This window comes from Mirounga angustirostris, unplaced genomic scaffold (assembly GCF_029215605.1).
Source record: "Mirounga angustirostris isolate CCGP_5_RB_7025 unplaced genomic scaffold, mMirAng1.0.hap1 SCAF_5, whole genome shotgun sequence".
NCBI lineage: Eukaryota > Metazoa > Chordata > Mammalia > Carnivora > Phocidae > Mirounga > Mirounga angustirostris.
The window spans coordinates 171394529-171413407 of record NW_026991713.1 but is presented as its reverse complement, the minus strand read 5'-3'; the positions used below and the strand labels follow the sequence as shown (position 1 = coordinate 171413407).

Here is an 18879-nt window from a genome sequence, read left to right as displayed (position 1 = left end):
CCAATCTCAGATCTGGATTAAGTCTCATCTCTTCCCATCCCCCAGAGCTGGGCAGTCTTCAGTTTGTTGGGGTGGGAGTGGCCAGGGGTGTGGGTTAGCTGCAGGGACCTCTCCTCTCTTCCTTGCTCCTGGGCCTGTGACTTCGGTGCTGGGGGTCCAGGGTGGGGCCTGTCTTGTGGGACTAGCTGCCCGTCAGCGGTGGGGCCAGGACTTCTCACTCTGTTCCAGCCCGGTTCTGTATGTTGCTGGTGGCCTTAGCTGCTGGTTTCCTTGGGGCCCGGTTTACGGGCCCCATCTGCTACTAAGAATCTTTCAAAGAAAACCATCCAAGACTTCCTGCCAGGAGCACCCCCAATTCCTTGTTTTACTTTGGCAGTCCATGACCCCCTGACCACATCTGCCCTCCTTCACACTATGATTTTCAGCTCCACTGGTGTCCCCCCAGTCTCCCTGTCCTGCCAGGCACTGCTCACTCCTAGAGGAGCACCCCTTACTGGCTTTTCCTTGTGCAAAATAAGTATTTCTGCAAACCTCACCCTGCTGATAACTCACCTCCGTCCCTTTGGAAAACAAGCTTTAGTAAGGTTCAGTAGCCTATAAGTAAGTTCATCAGTAAGTTTGTGCACGTATTTAAATGTACATTTTGGTCAGTGTCGACATGTGTATACCCCTGAGACTTGCCCTCGCCCCATCTCAGGTAGACTGGGAAGAGGGGTGCGTGGTGGATGGTGGTGGCAGCTAGCAGGGTTCTGCCCTAGGTGTCTGTGGCCCTCCTTAGAGTGTAGGCACCTAGTATTTGTCGCTCCCTGCTTTGGGACCTTTGTTAGTAGTTCAGGGGCACGAGTGAAAGCCCCACTCCTCTCTGCTATGTGCTCTGAGACTGGAAAGCAGGGGTGTCCCTGCTGCTACCCAAGGAACTCCTTCTAGGAGGGCGGGTGGCGGCGCTGAATGTGGCCTTTGGACAGAGCGACTTCTCATTTCCTCTGCTTTACACGTGGCCTCCCTTAAATGAGATTTCGCTTGGAGCAAAAGGTTCGGGGACCAAAACGTGAAGCCCACACCAGAGAGAGATGGTGGTGAGCCCCGGGGTGCCTGGTGCTGTCAGATGGCACTTGAGAAAGTTCACCAGCGATCGTGGTGTGGAAGGCAGACCCGTGGGGGCTGCCAGGGGGTTCTGGGGGAGGCGGAAGGCCACTATGGTGAGGAGAGGACAGATTCAGGAAACACTTGGGTAGTGGCACTGATTAGACACGGTGGGGGGGGTAGTGCGGTGAGGGCGGGACATGCGGGGAGGTAGGAGCCTGGGATTAGTACCCTGATTCCCTGTGTGGGTGACAGGTGGGGGACACGGGAGGCAGAGGCAGTGTGGGGGAGAGCAGTGGGCTCAGTTTGGACATCCTTATGGCATCTAGAATCATGGCATCTAGAATTAACACGCGCTTGCTCTTACCAGCCCGGTGTGTTTTTCCCTGCCACACAGCCATAGGAAAGGAAGCTGGTTTGAAAGCAGCAGGAAGAGTTGATAGATCTGTGTTGGGTGTTCAGTGAGATTTTCCAGGTGAAACTAGGAGGGTGTCCTTTGGATCCAGCAAGCTGAGCATCCTGGGTGTGGTCAGCCTGAGCTCTGGGGAAGCTTTGGGTCCTATGGAGCGGCCCTGTCTGCAGGTAGAAGGGTCCTGCGTCCCTTTCGCACACTTGAGCATCGGCTTGGCTTGCTGTCTGCTCTCTGAGAAAGGCTTTTTGAGGCCGACAGCTTGGGAAGGATGTGGGCTTGCAGTGGGCTCACTGGGAGGGGCGATGTGCTAAGGCCAGAAGGCTCTGAAGCCTCTGGACAGCCAAAGTAGCCTGCGGTGCTTATTTCTGAGTCTGACTTGGAGCCAGAGGAATTTTAGAACTAGGTTTGACCTTTGAAATCACATAGGTCAGCATTTCCCGTGGAATACTCACACAAGAAAGGGACCTCCAAACAGATCATATTGGAAACAACAGTTTATACAACGTGAGTGTGGTTTTTGTTTGTTTTCTTGAGGTTATGCTTAGCTTTTGTACTAAATATCACGAGTGATTTTCAACCCATGCCAATAATAAACATGTAGCCAATGTGTTATGATAAACATCTGGGCCACAAAGTTGGCCCGAGGAACCAGTAGGAAGGTTTTTAGCAGTTCCTCGGAGGTACACTTTGAGAATAGTTTTAGCCTGCCATGCTTTACCGGCTGTTTCCTAACTAGTTTGTAAATTATTATTTGATGACAATTTTTTCTAACCACCTGGTTGACACTCATAATCTTTCCTTGGAACAATCAGATTTTGTAAATTTTCCCCTTCAGTTTTTTTGAGATATAATTGACATATAACATATATAAGTTTAAGGTATACAATGTGTTTATTTGATACATTTGTATATTGTGAAATGATCTCCAAATAGGGTTAATGAACCTAACCATCACCTTACCTAATTACCATTTTTTTGTGTGTGGTGGTAAGAACATTTAAGATCTACTCTCCCAGCAACTTTCAAGTATATAACACAGTATTAACTGAAGTCCCCATGAACTTGTGCCTCTTTATGTCTGGAAGTTTGTATCCTTTTGACCAACATCTCCCATTTCCCCCACTCCCCAGCCCCTGGCAACCACTGTTTTACTCTCTGTTTCTATGAATTTGGCCTTTTCAGACTCCACATGTAAGTGAGATCATGCAGTAGTTGTCTTTCTCTGTCTGACTTAGGGCATGCCTTGAAAATATTGTGGATTTGGTTCCAGACCACTACAATAAAGCAAATATTGTAATAAAGCAAGGCAAATGAATTTTTTGCTGTGTATAAAAGTTATGTTTAGACTATACTGTAGTATGTTAAGTGGGCAATAGCATTACGTCTAAAAAAAATAGACATACCCCCCCTTTTTTTTTTAAGATTTTATTTATTTGACAGAGAGCGAGAGAGAACGAGCACGAGTCAGGTGAAGGGCAGAGGGAGAAGCAGACTCCCTGCCAAGCGGGGAGCCTGACGCAGGGCTTAATCCTAGGACTCCAGGATCATAACCTGAGACGCTTAACTGACTGAGCCACCCAGGTGCCCCAATAGTGGACATACCTTAATTAAAAATACTTTATTACTAAAAAATATTAACCATCATCTGAACTTTCAGTGGGTCATAATCACTGATCACATATCTGTGATCATAATCACTGATCACAGATCCCCATAATACATATAATAATAATGAGAAGGTTGGAAATTTTGTGAGAATGACCGAAATGTGATAGAGACACGAAGGGAGCAAATGCTGTTGAAAAACGGCACTGATTGACTTGCCCAATGCAGCGTCGCCGCAAATGTTCAATCTGTAAAAATTGCAGTATCTCTGAAACAAAATAAAATGAAGCACGATAAGGTGAGGTATTCCTGTATTTCACTTAGAGTAATGCCCTCAAGCTCACAAATGGCAGGATGTCCTTCTTTCTCAGGACTGAATAATCTCCCATTCTGTATACATGCCACATTTTCTTTATCTGTTCATCTGTCAATGGACACTTAGGTTGTTTCTGTGTCTTGGCTACTGTGAATAATGCTGTAAGGAACACGGCAGATACTCCCTCAACATTGTGATTTCATTTCCTTTGGATATATACCAAGAAGTGGGATGGCTGGATCGTATGGTAGTTTTACTTGTAAGTTTTTGAAAAAACTCCATACTGTTTTCCATAGTGGCTGTAGTTATCAGATTTCTTTACTGCCGTTTACTTCTCCTGCCTTTACTTAGTAATGTACGTTGTGAATTTCTGAGACAGGGATATCCTAGGTACTGCTTCCCATATGTACTTGATTCTCTAAATCCTTTTTTTCACAGTGCATTGCGAGGGACCACTGTTTTCTAGGACACACTTTGGGGGAATGTAGGAATCATCTTGTTCTTTGTGTCTTTGTTTTTCAAAGAAACCCCAATTTTTCATATCATAACTTTGGACCTGGAATTCCAGTGAGCTCCCATTTAAGTGGTGCCCTGTCCTCCCTACCTGTCTACATCAGAACTCATCAGAATTTAGTTCCTAATGACAAATAGGCTCTATGTGAGTAGTTTTAGTGGTTTTTTCTTTTAAGAAGGTGTTAAAATTCTGGTGGCCTCCAAAAATATTATATAATTGTGTTATTAATAAGATAATTATAATATATAGTTATATAATAGAAGGGCTGTCCCATCAATGACAATATATAATATAATACAATTATAATATGTAATAATATAAGGCTTCCCACCCTCCCCCTCCCCCTACTGGACACGCTCTGGATTTATGCAGTTCTGCATCAAGGGGTTTCAGATGCCAGTCTTTGTGCACCCCTCAAAGTGCACACAGGTGCCATGGGGGCTAAGTGGGATGTCCACATTCAGATGCAGCATGCTGTCCCATGGCTCAGTGGCTCCATCCTGTTACTATCAGCCTTCTAACTCCTCATGCAAGTCAGTCTCATTCATTATTCTGGATTATCTTTCTAATGCTGAGCCACATTTCAAGAACCAGAAAACAAAAACAAAAACAAACAAAAAATCCAACAACAAAAACCAAAAACAGCTTCTTCCCTGGGGAAAGAATATCTTGTTCTATGACATATAGCATATGTATTCTATATAGCAGCCTTTCTCCTTCCTTTCCCTCAGGAACTGGATGCCTTTCAGCCCTACCCTGCTGAAATCATGCCAGGCAAGATCTACCTGGGCAATTTCAGGCAAGCCTGCGACCCGAAAATTCAGAAGGATTTGAAAATCAAAGCACATGTCAATGTCTCCATGGAGACAGGGCCATTGTGAGTAGAAATACTATTGATTTTTTTTTTTTAATTAAGCATTTATATAAGATTCCTAGTGCCGTGCATTTATAGAGCTGAAAGGGCCTTAGAAATCAACACACACTGGAATAGGCTCTGTACTTACCTTCAGCTGTTCCTGGTTTGTAGTCTATTTCCTGGCTTGGCGGTGGCATCCTCTGCCTCTGAGACCCAGTTCTTGCCCTTCAGATCTCACCAAAAGGAATGCTTTCCTAGTATTTAACATTATGGTACAGAGTATTCCATTTTACCCTACTTCTCAGGCCCTCTGAGAAGTGACCCCTGTCTTAGCCCATTGGGGCTGCTATAGCAGAATACTACAGACTAGTGGTTCATAAACAAAATACATTTATTTCTCATGGGTGTGCAGGCTGGGAAAATCCAAGATCAAGTCACCAGCAGACTCAGTGTCCAGTGAGATCCTGCTTTCTGGCTCATAGACAGCCCTATTTTTACTGCATCCTCTTATGGCAGAAGATCACCCTCTGACCCCTCTTTTACAAGGGCATTAATCCCATCTCTTAGGGCTCCACCCTCATGACCCAGTTTACAATCCCACTTTAAACGACCCCCAAATCCCAGACAAAACCTTAAGACAGGGGTTTCCAGACAGTGGCCAATAGGCAGCATAGGACATTGATTCCTCGGAGGAGGGAAAAAAAAAAAAAAAAAAGATGAGCCCCTCAGTTGACCCAGCTTATTAGTAGGAGACTGTTTGCAGGTCATAGTACAGGAAGCAGGCCAAGACAGATCCTGTCATTCCTTCTGAGTTGAGCATATAGAGTTGAGAAGTCAGAGAGGTCAAGTTGGCTAGAATTTGCAGGAGAGAGCTGCATGGAGAATAGAGAGCTGAATATAAAGAAAAAGCTCTTAACATCTGCAGAGTTCCCCCTGAGTCTTCACCTGAGTACTGATAAGCACATACATGTGAGGAAACAAGTCAAGGCTGGGAGAAAAACCAGTAGAAATGAACACACAGTACAATCCCCAGAGATCATGTAGGGCCAAGAGTAGTTTGCATTTCCAATCAGAGTAGACAAAACTCACAACATACTGGGCCTCAAAGAGGGCACTGAGAAAAGTGTTGCTTCAGTTGTGAGGAAAAACTAGTCCTAGGCTAGGGATGAGAATGTCTGGGGTGAAACATACATTGGATGGATTTAAAGGCAGATTAAACACTGCAGAAGAAAAGATTGGTGAATTTGAAGACATACTAGTAGAAAGTGTCCAACATGGAACCCAGGGAAGAAAAAGATTAAAAAAAAAAAAAAAGAAAGAAAGAAAGACCAGAACAGAAACATGTATAAATTGGAATCTCCAAAGAAGAGGAAAGTGGAAAGACCGAAAACATATTTAAAGAAGTAACAGCCAAAAATTTTTTCTAAATTTGATAAAAACCATAAAGTTTATCACCAGAAATAATTATGTAGATAAACATAAAACACTTTCGCTGTCACTTTTATGTCTCTTCAAAACATAATTTAACACATGGGCTGCCTGGGTGGCTCTGTCAGTTAAAGCATCTGACTCCTGATTTTGACTCAGGTCATGATCTCAGGTTCATGAGATTGAGCCCTGTGTTGGGCTTGTGCTGCTGGGCCTGGAGCCTGCTTAAGATTCTCTCTCTCCCTCTCCCTCTGCCCCCCACCCTCTAAAACAACAAAAACAAAAAAGACAAAAAACGAAAAAAAAAATTGATCACAGAAAAAACAGTAACAATATGTTTTGAGATTATAACATATGTAGAAGTAACATGTATGCCCATAGTTTACTAAGGCAGGAAGAGGCAGAATAGAAGTATACACTTGGAAGATTCTTACTGTATTTACATGAAGTGTTATAATGTAATAAAAAGTTAAAGATGTGTTCTGGAAACTCTAAAGCAATTACCAAAAGCTAGAACAAAACAAAAAATAAAACAGTTATAATTAATAAGACAAAAAAAAAAAAACGGAATCATAAAAAAATCCAAAAGAAGGCAGGAAAAGAGGAACAAAGAGATGAGGCCAATAGAAAACAAATAGCAAGGTGGTCATGTCAATAATCATACTAAGTGCAAATGGTCTAAATACCCCCAATTTAAAGGCAGAGGTGTAGTAGGATATCTACAAGAAACATACTTTATTTTTTTTTGAATTTATTTATTGAAGTAATCTCTGCACCCAACGTGGGGCTTGAACCCATGACCTTCAGATCATGAGTTGTACACTTCTCTGACTGAGCCAGCCAGGTGCCCCAGAAACGTACTTTTTAAATACAAAATGAAGATAGGTTAGAATGGATGGAAAAAGATACTTCAGGCTATGACTAATTAAAAAAAAACACACACCAACTTTTGGAATGACTCCATTATTAGATGAATTGAACTTCATAGCAAAGAATACTACTGGATATAAAGAGGGCCATTTCATTATGGGAAGATGATCAATTGATCTAGACTCTAGATTCTAGAGAAATCCACAGTTATAATCAGATTTCAACATCTCTCTCTCAACAGACAGAAAATAGGCTATAATTTCAAAGAGTAGAAGAGCAAAATTGCCTAACTGACAGTTATAGAACACTGCCCAATAACAGTAGTGTTCTTCTGGTCTTTGAATGTGTTCATTCTTTTTTTTTTTTTTTTTTTTTTTTAAGGACAGGGCACTCCTTTTTTTTGTTTTTGTTTTTTAAAGATTTTATTTATTTATTAGAGACAGCAAGGGAGGGAACACAAGCAGAGGGAGTGGAAGAGGGAGAAGCAGGCTTCCTGCCAAGCAGGGAGCCTGACGTGGGGCTCGATCCCAGGGCCCTGGGATCATGACCTGAGCCAAAGGCAGACGCTTAATGACTGAGCCACCCAGGCGCCCCTGAATGTGTTCATTCTTTTATACAATATACATTCTTTTTAAGAGAACATGGAACATTTTTGACAAGATAGACTATTCTGGGCACTAAAACAAGTATCAAAAATAATTTATAAAGAATCATGTTCGCTGACTACAGTGGAATTAAGTTAGAAGCCAGTAAACCAAACAAGATATCTGGGAAGAATTCCAGATGCTTGGAAACTAAGTAACACACTTCTAAGTAGCCTGTGGGTTGCAAAGAAACCAAAAAGGAAGTTAGAAAGCATTTTGAACTGAATGAAAATAAAAACCCCACATATCAAAATTTGTGGATGCAGCTAAAGCAGTGCATAGAGGGAAACTTATAGCCTAAATGCCTATATTAGAGTCTCAAATCAAATCAAGGACCTAAACTTTCACCTTAAAAAAATTAGAAATCATAAGAAGGAGGAAGGAAGGAAATTATAGTAAGAGCAGAAATAAGTGAAATAGAAAACAAAACAACTTGAGAAATGCAATGAAAACAAAAGTTGGCTCTCTGAAAAGAGCAATACTGGGTGCCTGGGTGGCTCGGTTGTTAAGCATCTGCCTTTGGCTCAGGTCATGATCCCAGGGTCCTGGGATCGAGGCCCACATCGGGCTCTCTGCTTGGCGGGAAGACTGCTTCTCCCTCTCCCACTCTCCCTGCTTGTGTTCCCTCTCTCGCTGTCTCTCTCTCTCTGTCAAATAAATAAAATCTTAAAAAAAAAAAAAAAGCAGTACTATTGCTAACCTATGCCAAACTGATCAAAAAAGAAGAGAGAGAAGACAAAAATTACCCATGTTAGGTGTAAAAGAAGGAATATTTTCATTATAGATCCTACAGATATTAAAAGACATTCTCTGGGCTCTTAACCCACAGAAGTGAAAACTTCACATAAAACCTGTACATGAATGTCTGCAGTGGCTATTCAGCTGGTGAATAGTTAGACAAACTGTGGTATATACATACCATGGAATACTATTCAGCAATAAAAAGAATGAACAATTGACATATGCAACAACTTGGGTAAATCTCTAGGGATTTAACACAGCCAATAATAAATAATAATAATAATAAGAAGGCAGCAGTCCCAAAAGTTTAGATATTATGTGGTTCCACTTATATAGCATTTTTGATATCACAAAATTTCATAAATGACAGATTAGTGGTTACCAGAAGTAAGGGAAGTTAGAGGGTAGGGGGTATGGTTACAAAAGGGCAACATGAGGCATTTTTGGTGTTAGAACTGTTCAGTATTTTGACTGGTGGTGGACATGAATCCACCCAGGTGATAAATTTGTATAGAACTTCTTACACACACATACACCCACGCATGCACAGAATACGAGCAAAACTGGGGAAATCTGAACACAATTGATAGATTGTATCAGCATCAATATGCTGATTGTGCTATTATAGTTTTGCAGAATGTTACCATTGGGGAAACTAAGCAAAGTGTACAGTGGATCTCTCTGTATTTCTTACAACCGCATGTGAATCTACGGTGAGCTCAGTAAAATTTTTAATTAAAAATTTAAAAATAATTAGGAAATATTAGGAGTTATTTTATGCCAATGCATTTGAAATTTAAATTAAATGAACCAGTTCCTTGAAAGACTCAAGCTATCAATGCTCACTTAACAAGAAATGGATCATCTGAATAGCCCCATATCTATTAAATTGAATTCATAGTTACAAAACCTTTTAACAAAGAGGACTCTAGGCCTGTATGGCTTCACTGGTGAGTTCTGCTGAACATTTAAGGAAGAAATAATACCTGATCTACATAGTCTTCCAGAAAATGAAAGAGGAGGGGACACTTTCCTATTCATTTATGAGACCATCATTACTCTGATACCCAAAACTGACAAAGACTTTATATAAAGGAAAGCCACAAACCTCATGAACATAGGTATAAAAATTCTTGATAAAATTTTAGCAAATTTGACCCAAAAATATATAAAAGGGATCTGATCCAAAAATATATAAAAGGATCCAAAATTTTTGCAAATTTGATCCAAAAATATATAAAGAGAAATGCATGACCAAATGTATTTCTTCCAGGAAGGTCAGTTTGGTTCAACATTAGAAAATCAATGTAATTTACCATATTAACAGACTAGGAAGGAAAAAAACTTAAATTATCTTAAGAAGAGAGACAGAAAATGGCACCCTGCAACTGCTGAATCTGTATTTTTTAAAATGTTTACATGGAGGGGGACGCCTGGGTGACTCAGTAGGTTGAGCATCTGACTCTTTTTTTTTTTTTTAAAGATTGTATTTATTTATTCATGAGAGACAGAGGGAGAGGGAGAGAGAGGCAGAGGGAGAAGCAGACTTCCCGCGGAGCAGGGAGCCTGATGTGGGACTCGATCCCAGGACTCTGGGATCATGACCTGAGCCGAAGGCAGACGCTTAACCATCTGAGCCACCCAGGTGCCCGAGCATCCGACTCTTGATTTCGGTTCAGGTCATGATCTCAGGGGAGGGGGTGGTGGTGGTGGTCATGGGATCAAACCCTGGATCGGGCTCTCTCAGTGGGGAGTCTGCTTCTCTCCCTCTCTCTCTGACCCTCCCCCCACTCCTGTGTTCTCTCTCAGATAAATAGAATCTTTAAAAAAAGTTTACATGGAGGGAGCATTTATAAAACTTGACAACAAAGCAAGACTCGGCCAATTTCAGGAGATTTAAAATCACATACAGTTGTTTTTCAGTGTAGAAAGTATTAGAAATTAGAAAGCAATAATTTAAAAATATAACCAGAAAATTACTACAAGCTTAGAAATTTTTATTTATTTAAGGAGGCTCCATGTTCAGGATGGAGCCCAATGTGGGGCTTGAACTCACAACCCTGAGATCAAGACCTGAACTGAGATCAGGAGTTGGACACACTCAACTGACTGAGCCACCCAAGTGCCCCTAGAAATAAATTTTAAATAGCATGGGTTAAAGAAGAACTCATGATGGAAATTATGAAATATTTTCAACTACATACTAATAAAGATATAATGTATCAAAACTTGTGGAATGCAGTTAAGCTGTGGGTAAAGGGAAATTTATAGCCTTAAATGCATCTATTAAAAAGAAGAAAGGCTAAAAATCAACTAGTTAAGCATTCATCTCAAGCAACGACCAAAGGAACAGCAAACTAAACCCGAATAAGGGAGAAGGAAGGAATAGTAGTAGCAGATTATTGAACCAGAAACAATGAAATGGAGGGGATTGAGAAAGTCAAAGTAGTTTTTAAAAAACTAATAAATCAGATAAATCGTTGGCAAAAAAGGGTACAAATAGCCATTTATAAAAAGAGACTCTACTTATTCTACAAATATGAAAAAGATCTTAGGATATATGAAAACTTATAAGTATGAAAATTTAGATGAATGAATTTTTAAAAAATAGAACCTATCAAAATGGACATAATACAAAATAGAAAATTTGATTAGTATCGATAACTAATAAATTTCTGATAGAGAAAATTATGGCTTCAGTGAAGAATTTTACCTAATGTTTAAGGAGGAAATAAAGCCAATATTAAATTTCTTTTTTAGAGAATAAAGGAGAGGAATAATTTTCAGCTTGTTTTATGAGACTAGCATAACGCTGATTTTACAGTCTGACAACATAATGCAGGTAAACTGTAGACTAATTTTCTTCATAAACAGAGATGTAAAAACCCTAAACAAAATATTAGCACATTGACTACAGAACTGCAGGAAAAGACTAATACGTGATGACTAAATTAGGTTTATTTCAAGGATACAGGGTGGTTTTAGCATCTGAAAAATCAATCCATGTACTTAACCATATCAATAACATAGCGGAAAAGTCAGGATTATTTCAATAGATGCAGTGAAAGCATTTAATATTCGCTATACATTCATGATTTTTTAAAAAAGATTTTATATATTTGACAGAGAGAGAGACAGCGAGAGAGAGAACACAAGCAGGGGGAGTGGGAGAGGGAGAAGCAGGCTTCCTGCTGAGCAGGGAGCCCGATGGAGGGCTCGATCCCAGGACTCTGGGATCATGACCTGAGCCGAAGGCAGACACTTAACGACTGAGCCACCCAGGTGCCCCATACATTCATGATTTAAAGAAAAACTCCAAGCAACTGGGAATCGAGGGGAATTTTGATCTAATGAAAAAAAAATCTATGAAAATCTCTACAGCAAACATCACATTTAATGATAAAATATTGGAAATTGTTCCTCTGAGTCTGGGAACAAGGCAGAGATGCAGCTATCACTATTTAACACTGTACTAGAGGCCCTAGTTAGGGAATATGACAAGAAAAAGAAGATAGGAATTGAAGGGGAAAAAACTTTAATTATTCGGGCAATATAATTATATAAGCAGGAAAGCTGAAACAAGCTACAGAGAGATTATTAGACTTAAGTTTGCTGGGTTCAAGAAATATACAGACATCAATTGTTTTTCTGCACACAAACGAGAAACAAACTGAAGATTTAAAAACATACAATAGCGTAAAAATATTAAATACCTAGGATTATACCTAATTAAGGATGTGTAAGCTCTCACCAGAAAATTACACAGCATGACTGGGAATTATTAAGACTACCTGAATAAACAGAAGGTGTTATTTTATTTTTTAATTAAAAATATTTTTAAGTAACCTCTGTACCCAGTGTGGGGCTTGAACTCACAACCCCGAGATCAAGAGTCACATGCTCTACTGACTGAGCCAGCCAGGCACTCCACAGAAGATGTTATTTTAAATTACCTGAATAAACAGAGGATGTACTGTGGTTATGGATTAGAAGCATCCGTTTTGTAAAGATCTTGGTTCTTGTCCAGTTGATCTATAGATTCAATGTAATGCCCATAAAATTCCAATAGGTTTTAGAGTAATTCTAAAGTTTATATGGAAATGCAAAGGCCAAAAATAGCTGAATATCAAAGAACAACAAATAGGAAACTTGCTTGACCAGATACCAAGTCTTAAAAAACAACAAGAAAGGCATTGTGATATTGGTACAAGATAGAAGAATACACCAATGGAGCAGACCCATGCCTATGTAGACGCTTGAATTTTGACAAAGATTTTCTCCTGTGTTTTCTGCTAAAAGTTTTATGGTTTCAACTTAAAGAATTTGTGATGCATTTTGAAATAATCCTTGCATATGGTGCCAGATGTATAACAAAGTTCATTGTTTTGCATATGGAAGCCATTATTGGGGGAAAAAAAAAAGATGCTTTCCCTTTGATTGTTTAGATACCTTTGTTGGAAATCAGTTGACCATATGTGTGTGGTATTATAACTGGATTCCTAATTCTTTTTTATTGGTCTGTGTTTTTCTTTATATCCATTCTGCATTCTTGACTACTATAGCTTTATAATAAATTGTGAAGTCAGGTAGAGCCAGTCCTCTCCTTTTGTTCTTTTTCAAAGTTGTCTCCTTTGCATTTGCAATAAATTTTGGAATCAGCTTGTAGGTCTCTACAAAAAGCCTGCCGGAATTTTGACTGGGATAGAATTGAATCCATAGGCCAATTTGGGGAGAACTGATATCTTACCAATGTTGAGTCTCCTGATCATGAACAGGGTCTATCCCTCCATTTACTTTGCTCTTTCATTTCTCTAAAAAATGTTTTATAGTTTCCCGTGTACAGGTCTTGCACACTTTGTGTCAGATTTCTTCCCAAGTATTTGGTATTTTTGAGGTGGTTATAAATGGTATTTTCAAATTTTCACTTTCTGATTGTTTGTTGCTAGTGTATAGAAATGCAGTTGATTTTTATATAGTAACCTTGTCTCCTTCCACCTTCTCCAGCTAGATGCCTCCTACATTGTGAAGCTTTTCCCAGCTCCCTCAACTTCTCCCTGCCCTTCCTCTTCAGTATCACATGCAGGTCTTTATCCCCAAGTCTAGCCAGTTGGATTGGGGCTATTTGTTTCTGTGTCTGCCTCCCCCATCAGACTGGGAGCTCCTTGAAGCTGGGAGAGGCCGGCCCTCTTTGGTTCAGCTTCTGGCCACTAGAGTCCAGCCCAAGGTCTCACACACAGTAGGCATTGAGGAAAGAATGAATAGCTGGATGGATGGATAGATGGGGGAGGGAGGGAGAGAGAGAGAGAGAGAGAGATGGGGAAGAAAGGATGGATGGACAGATGGATGGATGTGCATTGTGCTTGGGTCTGCTGAAACTAAACCAGCCTCTTTTTATTTCTGAATCTACTGCAGCTTTTTCTGCATGCTACAGTGGTCTACATGCTGCCTAATGTCATCAGTAGACCACAGTCTTCGTAATTAACATTGCCCAAGTACTTAATACGTGCCATATGTTCTGCAAGCCCCTTGCAGGCATCCTCTACCTCCTCTCTGTCCTCTCTCTGCCTTGTTCCGGATGTTCTAGCCACTCTTACCTCTCTGTTGTTTCTCAAGTCCATTAAACATACTGCCTCTCAGCACCTTTGCACTTGTGTTCTCCCTTACCCAGAACCCTCTTTCCTCAGATGGCTGCCTGGCTTGTTCCATTACCTCCTTTAAGCCTCTGCTCAAAGCCTTCCCTGACCACTGTGTCTCAAACAGCCCCTACCCCCACCCCCCTGCTCCACTCTCCATATCTCTTACCTGGCTTTCTCCATTTAACATAGCAGGCTCATTCTCCAAGCTCATTACATATTCCTGCCCATCCTCATCTGACTTTTCGCACCATACTCTAGCAAAGGACCATGAGTGGTTAATGATAATGATGTCACATTTATTGAGCATTTACTATGTGCCAAGCAGATTGCCAAATGCTTTCCATAGATGAACTGACTTAATCTGCACAACCCCCCCATGAAGCAGGTGCTTGTTTTCTGAGACAGGCTCAGTTATTTGCCACCTCTCCCTGAAGCCCGCTCAGCATCCCTGCAATGTGGTCCCGCTGCTGTGCACGAGGCTCATTCCAGGGGGGCTGTGTGCCAGTCTGCCTGATTTCCTGGGCTTTCCTTCTGTTTAGTTTTGTAGATGACAGTAACAAACTTCTGCACATCAAGATTGAAGATTCCCCGGAAGCCAACATTTTCCCCTTTTTACGGCACCTCTGTCACTTCCTTGGTAAGGAGCGGTTGGCCTGTGCCCAGGGGCCAGAGGGGCTGTGGTACCTTGTCCACACGGCTGTTCCTGATCAGGACAGCCAGCACTGAGGAGAGGAAGGGCAGGGCCCAGCCCAAGCCCCAGGACAAGCTCAGCCCTCAGGAGCCCTCGGCCATGTGGACAGCCACACATTTACCTCGGGGGACATGGGGCCAAATAAGAGCACCAGATTGTCGATTGAGTGCCCCATGTTGTGGCCCTGGCTGAACCACTAGGACCTCTGGGGGCTGGCCAAGCCCCAGTCCTGGCCTCGCTGAGCCTCTTGGGCAATGGGCGTGTTGACCCACCGTGAGTGCAGGCGTTCAGGGAGGCCTGCTCTGGGCTGGGCTCTGGGGACCCACAGGCGAATCGTGCTCCATCTCTTCCCTCCTGTCTGGTCTGCGGGGTGGGGTGGAAGGAAAACTCTGGAACCCTCCCAGCCCTGACTTCCATGATCCCTGGTGTGTGCACAGCACCCCTTCGGCTCTCCCACCACACATGGCAGTGACTGCTCATTGAAGGTGGAATTTTCAGTCATTCTGGGGCCAGGATTCCCCAAGGAGAGCAAGATGGGCTGGAGAGAGTGAGGTCGAGTCGGGTCCGCACCAATGCAGCCCCAGCTCGAGGGGCCGCACGGGAGGCTGGAAGATGATGTGTTGGCCCAAACATCCCTTATTTGCCCAAGAGGTTGCAACTATCACTTGACTAGTATCTGAGATTGCGACTTGCCACGTGTCTGGCCACGGGATGGCAGAGCCCTGTGGCACAGAGGGCCCCTCTCCAGCCCTACCTTGCTGGGTGGCTCTGGGCCAGTCCTTAACTGCTCTGTACCTCTGTTTCCTTGTCCATACGATGAGGCACTTGGCCTTCATCATCTCGGGGTCCTCCTCCAGTGCTGACAGTCTGTGATTTCGCTTTTGATATGTTTATCTCCAGTTCTTTTTTTTTTTTTTTTTTTTTAAGATTTTATTTATTTTTGAGAGCAAGAGCGAGAGAGTGCACAAGTTGGGGGCATGGGGAAGGACAAGGGAGAAGCAGGCTCTGAGCCCAATGTGGGTCTCGATCCCAGGACCCCGGGACCATGACCCAAGCCGAAGGCAGACACCCAACCAACTGAGCCACCCAGGTGCCCTGATACGTTTATCTCCAGTTCTTGGGGGGACTGGCCTAGGAAGCCAACTTAGATTTCCTCCCACCTCTGTCGGCATCCAAGTGCCTGGGGGTGGGGGGGAGTCGGGTGGGGGGAGCATCCTCTTGTCCCACCCAGGGAGGCCAACTGGTAGCAGAGCTTCCTGGGCTGGAAGCCTGGGGAGCCAAAAAAAGGCCTTTGCAGGGTAATGCCGAACACCCAGTGTGATTCTCTTGGACTGCCAGTGAGGTCTGAGGGTCCCCGTTTGCCAGGTGACAAAACGGTGTCCTAGAGAGGTCACGGGATTAGCCCAGGACATGTGGGCTGGGTCCGAACTCACTCCTGGACCGTGGGCCCACTGAAGCCAGCAACACACATCCATGAGCCCCACTGCCTCCCTGCCCCCCTCCCCACACACCTTTCCTTCCTCTTGCAGAAGTTCACCTCCGGCTTGGCTCGGTCATCCTGGTCTTTTCCACCCTGGGCATCAGTCGCAGCTGTGCGGCCACCTTGGCCTTCCTCATGCATTGGAAGGAGCAGACCTTGAAGGTATGCATTGCCCGGTCAAGGCTCAGACTGCAGCTGCCTCCAGCAGGCAGGGTCAGAGCTGGACCTGGGAGGAAGGGGGCCCTAATTGGGGGGTGGGAGGAGAAGGATCTGGAAAGGGAACTCCCAAGTCCAGTGCTTTACCCAGCATACCACACCCAAGGGCGAGGTCCCAAAGATCTGGGTCAGAGGCTATGGGACAGGCCCAGGGACTCAGGCTGGGCAAGGCCACGGCTAGCAGCACCATCCACGTGTCCCCCACTGCAATCAGTCTGTCTACCAGCGTTCATTGAGGCTTCTCCAGGGAGGTGCATTTTGGTTATTGCTTGGAGCCAGAGAACTACGACCCTGGCAGGGCTCCAAGGGCACCTACTCCAACAGTCTTGACCCGGACTGGAGAAGGGGGCGGAGACCGGTCACCACAAACTCCGTGGAACCAGCGCTTGTGACGCTGAGGGCAGTGCCTTCCCACGGCATGAGGAGATGGCGGCCTGCCCCGAGGGGAGGCACAGCTTTTGCATGACTTCAGAGGGCTTCGGTGGGACCCGAAAAGCTCCCACGTACGCCCAGGGCTGTGCTTGAAGGAAGGGGAGGGTCAGAAAATGACCATGGTCAGAGCCCATTGCCAGCGGTTTGGGATGTTGGCCCCACGTGCTCTTTGGGGGTGAAATTGCCAGCTAGAAAGAGTCTCGGGCAGCCAGCAGTTCCACCTGTAGGAGTGGAAGCCAGGGCTCAGATGTTTGTGGGGCCATGTTCAGAGCAGCATTACTCACCGTAGCCAACAGGTGGGAGTAACCCATCTGTCCGTCAACAGACGAAAGGATAGTAAACAAATGGTCTGTCCACACAATGGACTATTTCTCAGCCTCGCCAAGGAAGGACATTTTGACACCTGCTGCCACATGGATGAACCGGAGGACATTATGCTGCGGGAATGGGGAGTTGTTTCATGTATGTGAAAGTTCTGGAGATGGACGGTGGTGACGGTCGCACAACATGGTGAATGTACTTCTTGCCATTGAACCGGACCCCCAAACATGGTGAAAATGGGAAGTTCTCTGTTACGTCTGCTTTACTACGATTGAAAAAGAAAAGCGTCTGGAGGCAGAATCACGGGGCCTGGAGCGAGAGGCCCAGACCCCTGTTTTCTCACCCTGTGCAAGGTGAATTGTCAGGGATCCTTGCCTGCTTGAGTATTTTGGGGTGTGCTGGGGGGGGAAGGGGGGGAAGTTTCTCATAAATCTGGGGAGGGAGGCCTGTGCCGTTGCTCCTATAGAGATGTCTCTCCAGCCACCTCCCCAGGAACGGGCTCAGGCCTGCAAGGAACCTCTGCTTCGCTGCCTTGTTGAGCTGGAACATCAAGGAAGAGAAGACGGGGAGCTGGGGGAAGGCAGGCAGAGCTCTCTGCTTGCAGGGGGCGTTCCAGGACTCGAGCTCCCCTGGAGCTTGAATTGGGCCATTTGGAGACCTGGCCTGTGGTGGTTCTGGCTTCCTGATCGCTCACAGTGAGGTTTGGGCACAAAAAGGTTGACAGCCTTGTGACTCTGATGTTTTGTGATGCTTCCCAGCCCTGACCAGCAAGTCACAGTCGTCTCTTTGTTCATATTACAGGCAGATGACAGGCTGCTTCCCGAGCTGGCTGGGGGGAGAACAGAGAGAGGACTCCCACCTGGCTCCCCTGAGTTCTCCAGCAGTGAGGGCCAGGCCCCCTCGGCGACGGGGCACATGTAGGCCCACACCCTGACCTTTACTGGCCCCTGCATGACTCCAGCAGGGAGGGTGAGGCCTGTCTGGGTGTAGCTGTCCCTGTCAGTGGTCAGTGGGTGGACAGGTGCTTGGACCCCTGAGGGCCAGATTGTCCTTGCTCTCGGCAGAAGCCCTGGGGCTCCCATCCTGGGGCAGCAATCTCTGTCTCATGTACAAGGAAGTCCCGTTGCTGGGCATTGTGTCCTGAGATGCCATCTAGATAAGTCTCGGCAAAAGCAGCTGTGGGCAGGAAGGACTGCCACTGGGACCTTGCTAGGTCCTTTCCAGACTGAGTCAGTCCTGTGTGGTTGTTAGGTTTTCTTGCTACCAAGCAATGCCCTGGATTGCTGATAGAGGTTGACCTGGGCTCAGTTCTGCTGCTGCCTGAGGTCCAGAGAGACATTCCCTTCTCCCATTGTGTGGTCCTGGGGTCCTCCTCTGCGCATTGGGGCAGCTGTGCTCCTGGTTGTTGTTAGCGGTGATGGTCGGAGCCCATGGGACTGGCAAAAAAAGGGGTGTGGGCCACTCTTGGGCAATAGACTGCTTCCTGGGGCTTATGGTCCCAACTCAGTTCCTTGGGGGTACCAAGACCAGGAGTGGGAAGTTGAGGAGTGAACTGGGAAGAATCTGGCACCCGGGGCCACCCTGCCTGCCCTTGGCTTTCAAAGCTTTGGTGCAAGGTTGTATGGGCTCCCAGA

General features: G+C 44.5%; 1 protein-coding gene across 26 annotated transcripts in view; it reads left to right on the top strand.

Annotated features, from left to right (window-relative positions):
- Nucleotides 1-18879, top strand: part of STYXL1 (serine/threonine/tyrosine interacting like 1) — a 60010-nt gene that overhangs the window by 31930 nt on the left and 9201 nt on the right. For 10 of the 26 annotated variants that reach the window (XM_064593154.1, XM_064593155.1, XM_064593158.1 and 7 more), the window contains 2 exons: nt 4662-4807; nt 16326-16438. In XM_064593154.1, coding sequence (XP_064449224.1) covers nt 4662-4807; nt 16326-16438 — 259 coding nt within the window. The other 16 variants (XM_064593161.1, XM_045875581.3, XM_064593165.1 and 13 more) reach the window with 12 other exon arrangements.